The sequence below is a fragment of the Notolepis coatsorum genome (assembly GCF_963971535.1).
Source record: "Notolepis coatsorum genome assembly, chromosome: 4".
NCBI lineage: Eukaryota > Metazoa > Chordata > Actinopteri > Aulopiformes > Paralepididae > Notolepis > Notolepis coatsorum.
This window is the reverse complement of record NC_140168.1, coordinates 205,711,108-205,719,171: the sequence shown is the minus strand read 5'-3', so window position 1 is coordinate 205,719,171 and position 8,064 is coordinate 205,711,108. Positions and strand designations below refer to the sequence as shown.

At 44.1% G+C, this 8,064-nt stretch overlaps 1 protein-coding gene across 2 annotated transcripts in view; it reads left to right on the top strand.

Moving 5' to 3' along the window:
* The first annotated feature begins 550 nt into the window (after nt 1–550).
* Nucleotides 551–8,064, top strand: part of dhx15 (DEAH (Asp-Glu-Ala-His) box helicase 15) — a 149,756-nt gene continuing 142,242 nt past the window's right edge. Inside the window, exons 1-2 of one of the 2 annotated variants that reach the window (XM_084312233.1) lie at nt 551–786; nt 2,793–3,108. In XM_084312233.1, the coding sequence (XP_084168359.1) occupies nt 779–786; nt 2,793–3,108 (324 nt within the window). In that variant the 5' untranslated portion in view covers nt 551–778. Of the gene's footprint in view, nt 787–822; nt 1,013–2,792; nt 3,109–8,064 lie in introns of those variants that run through there. The other variant, XM_084312232.1, reaches the window with a different exon arrangement.

Genomic DNA, 8,064 nt, shown 5'->3' with positions numbered 1-8,064 from the left:
CCTAATGTACAGTCTCCTCCCCATCATATGTATATACTCTCTGTCAGGATCTATGGGTAACAGTACTGTATATTTGCATATCATATGTCACAAATGTAACAGTACTATATACCTGTATCATGTCATGTATGTCCCTATGCCATAAATGTCATGATGTCATGTAACACGTATGTCATAAATGTCACTATGAATTGAAAATGGGGGACCCTGATGTAAACAAGACAAACGTCTTTCTCTGGTCTGCATCGCCTTAACAATTGTGTGTATTGAGCTGTACTGTATTGTACCCAGTCTGCAATCTGTTAATAAAGTTTTCAATCAATCAATACTGTATTGTACCCATTCTGCAATCTGTTAAATAAAGTTTTCATTCATTCATTCACACACGAGCTCCATGTAACGCGGAAGTGTTCCCCTCACACACAACGAGCCCTATATCTATGCAACGAGCTCCATGTAACGCGGAAGTGTTCCCCTCACACACGAGCTCCATGTAACGCGGAAGTGCAGTGGTCTATCCGGCGGTGCCTGTTTGGCTTTTAGAGACCGCGCGAGCCGCCTCCTCCTCCTGCACCATCTCATCAGCACCGCGCGCGCAACACATACCGGTACACACACACTGGCAATATAAATTAACGACACACACACACACACACTTTCTCGTCAACATGTTCTGAGCTCAACACGACGACGAGACCGCAAAGTGCGTGTGTCGAGTGACAAACTGTAATAACACACCGCGCGCGGCTCCTTCTTCTTCTCGAGGAGGATAAACACAATGATGAGGTAAGAAGAGCTTCCGGTCGCCATCTTGTCGCCGCCCGGTGTTTTAGCAGAGAGGGGAGAGAGCTAATTTATTAGCATGGCATAGCTAATATACGGTGTTAATTAATAATTTGAATAATTCGTTTATAGCTGGGCGGTTATAAAACATGTTTAAGCGACACCGTTTAGATTTAGGAGATGATTATAACGCGGCGAGTAAAAAGAGAACGTCTTCTTCTGACGGCGGGTATGTTGTTGTTGTGGTGGTTGTGTTGTTGTTTCTCCTCCTGCAGTGACCCTGCCTGCACCAATATACATAATATATCATATATATATATAATATATAATAATAAAATAGTGTTTCTTGAATACACACCTGAAACCACGTTGTGCAGTTTATTTGGTGCGTTTTTAGCGAGTAGCAAGGTTAGCTTGTCTTGCTAGCTAATCAGACTAGCTGCTCATGCTTGGCCTACACGTGGGGTGTGCATTGATTGAAAACTTTATTTAACAGATTGCAGAATGGGTACAATACAGTAAGATATTGTTAAGGGGATGCAGACCAGAGAAAGACGTTTGTCTTGTTTACATCAGGGTCCCCCATTTTCAATTCATCATAACATAATATGACACACAGATAGACAGGGTGTGGGTGCATCATATGACTGAGATGCTGACATTCACATCACATGCAGATTCACATGTAATGATTGTGAAATATCACTGTAATGAGTTTATCATGTATATGAACCAAGCATCCTTGACTCCCAGTGACAACGATGGAAATAAGTCTTGGCTTTTCGTTTCTATCTATTGGGGGACCCTGATGTAAACAAGACGAAAGTCTTTCTCTGGTCTGCATCCCTTAAGCTGTACTGTACCCATTCTGCAATCTGTTAATAAAGTTTTCAATCAATCCCTGACAAAGCAAATACTCATGTGATCTGTTTGTTGTCTAAATAAAACCTACCTACCTACCTATGCTGACATTAGATTAGATTAGATTCAAACGTATTGCTGTCATCATCATCATACAGCACAAGTACAGTACACAACAAAGAGAGGTTTGGCATGATCCAACCAGAGTGCAGATGTAACAGTAAAGTGCAATAGTAATATACAATGTACAGCTGATTAAACTGGGTATGAATGAATGAATGAGAACTTTATTTAACAGATTGCAGAATGGGTACAATACAGTACGGCTCAATATACACAATTGTTAAGGGGATGCAGACCAGAGAAAGACGTTTGTCTTGTTTACATCAGGGTCTCCCATTTTCTATTCATAGTATAAATGAGTACTACTGAGTAATAGTGCTACTCAGAGGAATGTCTAAAGTACAGTGATACAGGTATAAAGAAACTGGTGGTAGTAGTATGTTAGATTATTCACTAGCATGAAGATATGCTAACTATTACGTCAACGGAGCGAAGACAAACCCTGGCCTGCTGTCAAGTTTGTTGCAACTCTTGTTATTCACCTCAGGCATAGCCGAGAGACACGCATGTCAAACCTAGACAGCTCGTTAGGCCAGAGACAGGCTATATATAAACATTTGAACCTAATCCTCACATAATTTCCCCAAAACTAGGTAATTTACTTTACTTGCCATGGCATAGCCTGTGGTTTTGGAGCTTCCCTACAACTACTAAACGGATGAATGACTGGAGCTGTTGTTGACTTAATACAGTGCTTGTATGAACAACTTACTAACGTTTCATCCTTATATTAATGCCATCACTCCAAAATCCAAATACTGATACATATTTTATCCATTGACCCCAAATGAATGATCTAAGTCTACATTGTTCAGTAAAATGTATTGGATCATCGGATCAGGACTGCATTGGCCAATGCATAATAAACTTCAGTATTATTTTTGTGTGAGTGATGTTGTCCCTAAAGAGACCCGTATCTTGCAACCTTGTTGTCCTTGGTCTATTAGACTGGATTGAGGAGGTACAGTAGTAGGTGTGTTTCCAATTACCCGTCTGGTCTTCTTAACCCTGTGTACCATTTGCAGGCGGGACCGCGACAGGGACCGCGACGACCGGCCAAGGGACCGGGACCGCGACAGAGACAGAGACAGGGATGTCAAGCCACCGTTTGGTTTACCCCTCGGAGGAGGTGGAGGCGGTGGCCTCCTCCTGAAGCAGACAGCCATGAACCAGCAGATTAACCCCTTCACCAACCTCCCGCACACGGCGCGCTACTTCGAGATCCTCAAGAAGCGGCTGCAGCTGCCCGTCTGGGAGTACAAGGAGACCTTCAACGAGATCCTGGCGCGCAACCAGAGCTTCGTGCTGGTGGGGGAGACAGGCTCCGGGAAGACCACGCAGGTGAGGCGAGAATTAGGGCTGCACGATTTTGGGAAATAATCTAATTGCGATTTTTCTGACAGATATTGTGATTAAATTAGCGATTATAAATAAAAATTAAGCAGCCCCACAGAGGTTTATTGTAAAATGCGGCTTGCATCTGGCCTACGCGGTGGGTCTGTTCGGGACACCGAGCCTGAAAATGTTTCTTTTTACCTGGGAATCGATACCGGTACCCAACGGTACCTTTTTTTTTTCTCTACTTTGCTCTCCCTCTCTGAAGTCTAAACTTCACAACAATAACAACAACTTGCAAAGGAGATCTTGTATCTCAATGGGACTTCCTGGTTAAATAAATGTAAAAAAAAAAAGAAAAATTAATTGTGATTTTTTGTGTGTGCTAATTGCATCATTTCAAATCACGATTTCGATTTAAAATCGATGAATCGTTCAGCCCGAGATGTGGGGGCGTTTCAGTACGGATCAGGGCTGCGAGATAGGGCGTTTCAGTAGGCATCAGGGCTGTGAGATGTGGGGACGTTTCAGTAGGGATCAGGGCTGTGAGATGTGGGGGGCGTTTCAGTACGGATCAGGGCTGTGAGATGTGGGGGGCGTTTCAGTAGGGATCAGGGCTGCACAATGTGGGGGCCGTTTCAGTAGGGATCAGGGCTGTGAGATGTGGGGGGCGTTTCAGTACGGATCAGGGCTGTGAAATGTGGGGGGTGTTTCAGTAGGGATCAGGGCTGCGCGATGTGGGGGGCGTTTCAGTTAGGGATCAGGGCTGCGCGATGTGTGGGGCGCTTCAGTAGGGATCAGGGCTGCGCGATGTGGGGGCGTTTCAGTAGGGATCAGGGCTGCACGATGTGGGGGCGTTTCAGTAGGGATCAGGGCTGTGAGATGTGGGGGCGTTTCAGTAGGGATCAGGGCTGTGAGATGTGGGGGCGTTTCAGTAGGGATCAGGGCTGCACGATGTGGGGGCGTTTCAGTAGGGATCAGGGCTGTGAGATGTGGGGGCGTTTCAGTAGGGATCAGGGCTGTGAGATGTGGGGGCGTTTCAGTAGGGATCAGGGCTGTGAGATGTGGGGGCGTTTCAGTAGGGATCAGGGCTGCACGATGTGGGGGCGTTTCAGTAGGGATCAGGGCTGCGCGATTTGGTGAAAGAGCGATTGCGATTATTATTGTGGACAATATTGCGAATTGCGATATAATAAATAAATGGTGTCATGAGTCTAAATGCTTACACCGTGATTACATTAATCATGCAGCACTGAGAATGGACTGCAGGGATGTTTATTACATCAGCCTATATAGCAATAGCTTTAACTGTGAGCAGAATTGTTTGATTGATGGTTTTAGTGACCAGTCACTCTTTTTATTCATATTTAATTTGACCTTGATTAACCTAAGCTAACCACACTAACTTGTTTGCTAACAAAGCTAACTGTTAACACTTTCAGTGCCACCAGGGGGCGCACGACTTAGTGCTTGAATGCCACCATCGGCGCCAATGTTAACGTTAATATCGCCTAATCTATGTTTTAAATTATGGCTATGTGTCTAATCGGCCCGTCGCTTATCAAAGAATAATTTTCCAGTCAGTGTTGTCAAGGCAGATTGGTTTTTATCGCTTCATTTCCGTTTGAGAGCATTTTGAAAAGCACCCGTTTTGAGGTGAAAAACAGCCCATTCTGTGATAATCGCCTTTTACTGGAATATTCCAGAACGTTGATATTTGTCGGCCTATTTATGAATCGTTTTCAAATAAACGCTAGATGATCAATAGTATACGTGCACGCACGTTCGAGGCGCGCGCTGATAATAACTGCTTTCATTTCCTCGTCGATTTTACAGTGAAACCGCTGAAGCACATATCACAAAAAAGCTTATATCTTCATCAAAACGAGTCTGGTTATCCTAACACTGATAACATAGATTCCTTACCTGACATCAGATGGTATCCAACTGGTATATTCCAATTCCTGATCACCATTCGAAAAAATCGGTAAGTGTATAGATCTAACGTGTATACAGTAGAACTCATGATCCGCGGGGCTCAGAGCCCCCTGAATGAACTCTGGTAGACCGGCTGTGTGAAGTGAAATGTGGACTGGACAATTTTTTCCCCCCCCATCCATTTTCATTGAGTCCATTCCAAAAGGGTGATTTACCATCTGGGAGACGATAGGGGGCGCTTTTTTCACATCTGATCGCCGGCGGCCCTTGGGTAGGCTAGGGTAGGCTCGCGTGATGCAATATGATTTCAGATCGCTAAAAAAAAATTATAATAATAATTCCGAGAAATCTCGTGAGTGGCTTTCAACGTAACTATCGTAAACACGAGATTAGCCGTGAGTGGCTCTCAAAGTGTTAACACAATGGGGACGAACAACGTATTTATCCGTGTTTCGATTCCACCCATTGTGGACAGAAGCACGGATAAATCCGTGGCAAGTTGTTATTGCTTTTATTCCATTTTAATAACCTATTCAAGGTCCCCGAGCGGCACTGCAGATGTACCCTATTCTTTGAATTCGACAAAGTGCAATACCGGCCAGATCCTCTTAGGGGCGCTATCGCGATAATGCAGTGTTTCCTGTGGCCGAACGGTGGACTATTTTTTTTTTTACTTTCAATGGAGATTTCAGTTAGCAGGATTCTGGATCTGCAGCCTGTAGCTTGGATTACGTTTTTGCATAGCAGATTTCACCATGCAATAAGGGGATTTATCATCAGCCAATGGCGATCGATAACGGGGAAATGCTTGGGGGGATCCCACCGGACCACGGTAAGATCTTTTTCACGTAAAGTACATCCCGATCGGGCCTTGTTTTGATAGCCATCCAGGCGTTCGGCCTATGAGGCTAATGAGGCTAACGCGGTTATTGCTAATCAATAATCATAAACAACGTCCCCCCCCCCCCCCCCCCCCCCCCCCCCCTTTCATGCATACATGCATGAGGATCGTGCCGATCATATGCAGTTTGAGTTTTAACTGGAGTGTATCTATAACCGAAATGCCATAGGATTTAACGTTATTAGCTATTAGCCCCAGGGGAGGAAATTAGGCCACTTTACTCGCCAAATGCGAGTATTTTTTACATTTGGCGAGTGATTCATGAAGAGCACTCGCCAGTCTGGCGAGTACTAGTAATTACAAAACAAAACAAAAAAATCATTCTGCAATCTGCTGATTCGCTCACTGGCACAAGCCGAACTCTGACTCCCCCCTTGATTCTTCCCATTGGCGCCTCATAATAATCCAACCATAACCAATGAACATCATCGTTGTACAGATGCGCTCTAAGATCCTCCAATGAACACTCGTTTTCTAGAAGATGTCGCGCATCTAGGGGAAGTGGACAGATCACTGCGCGCAGACCTACAAACTCCTGTCACCGGCTTGACAATGTAGACACACTTAGACAAAAACACATTGTGGATGAAAATAATTGCATGTAGAGTCGTCGCTTTCGGATATCAGTGCGGTCTGACATGGGGACGAACAACAGCACACGACGTTCTCCTTCGAGTCGGATGAGAATGACAAGTGGACGTGAGGCTAACCAGCATTAGCCGGCTAGCTACCTAGCATCAAGCTACCATAACGCGCATTCAACATAGTGGACTATACTGAGCGGCTTTGCTTAAATGCAGCCGAGTGACATTTTATTATTACCGGGTTTCCCCCATATCACCACTCGCCCATATGCCCTTCACAACGGTGATGTTGTCATACTTGGCATTCAGAATACACCTGCTGAACCCCTAGCGTTGTCATGAGATTCGGTTCCAATGTATTGTCATCATACAGCACAAGTACAGTACAACCAGAATACGTTTGGTATCCAACCAGAGTGCAAATGTAACAAGTCAAGTTCAAGTTGTTTTATTTAGCTATTACATTACAGTGAAATGCTTGGTTCTTTCACTGCCCAGCCCAGTCCAACCTAGACCAGCCCAACCCAACCCAGTCCAACCTAGACCAGCACAACCCAGTCCAACCCAACCTAGACCAGCCCAACCCAGTCCAACCCAACCTAGACCAGCCCAACCCAGTCCAACCTAGACCAGTCCAACCCAACCTAGACCAGCCCAACCCAGTCCAACCTAGACCAGCCCAACCCAGTCCAACCTAGACCAGCCCAGTATCTTTCACTGCCTAGTTCAGCCCAACCCAGTCCAGCCCAGCATCTTTCACGGCCCAGTTCAGCCCAACCCAGTCCAGAATAGTTCCCTCTTTCATGTTAATATGTGATATCCTAATATTTTGAAGAGTAGAGACAGTGTGATTAATACATGTATGCTAATATTGTGGAGAGTAGAGACACTTATTAATGTTTTATGCTAATAAATATTTTAAAGAGTAGAGACACGGTGTGATTATTATTACTATGATTGAAAATCAATTTAGACGAAGACATACAAAGAAGTAATTATCACAATTAGCGATTTATTTTTGGCTGGTAAAAAAATCAGTTTGGCTGGTAAAAAAAATCATCTACTCGCCAGTTGGCTGGTAAGCCAAAAAGTTAGTTTCCTCCCCTGATTAGCCCATTATCTCGGCTTCCAGGAAATATACTAGACCAAATCCGGTATAAAGCTTATATTCACGGCGCTATAAAATGAGAACGTATTGATGAAATATTTTTTTCTTTAAGCCATTTTGAAGGGACGGTTTATGGTCTCAATTCACAATGAGAATGGACAGATAGCAATACTATAAAGTATAGATTTAGCTCTACAAACAGCCCCACGTCTGTTTACATTCCCCGGTCCTCTTGACATTAATTAGACTCATCCCAGTGGCCGCAAAAGTGTTAAGACCTAGCTAAAAAGTGGCGACACTCACAGACGCACACACTTTCAGCACGTCACGTAATAATATATTTAGTTTGTCGAGCCAAAAAAATATGTGTTTTTTTAGAATATTGATATGTCACTGTCTCTATAATATTTGCGAGAAAAAAAATACAAAAT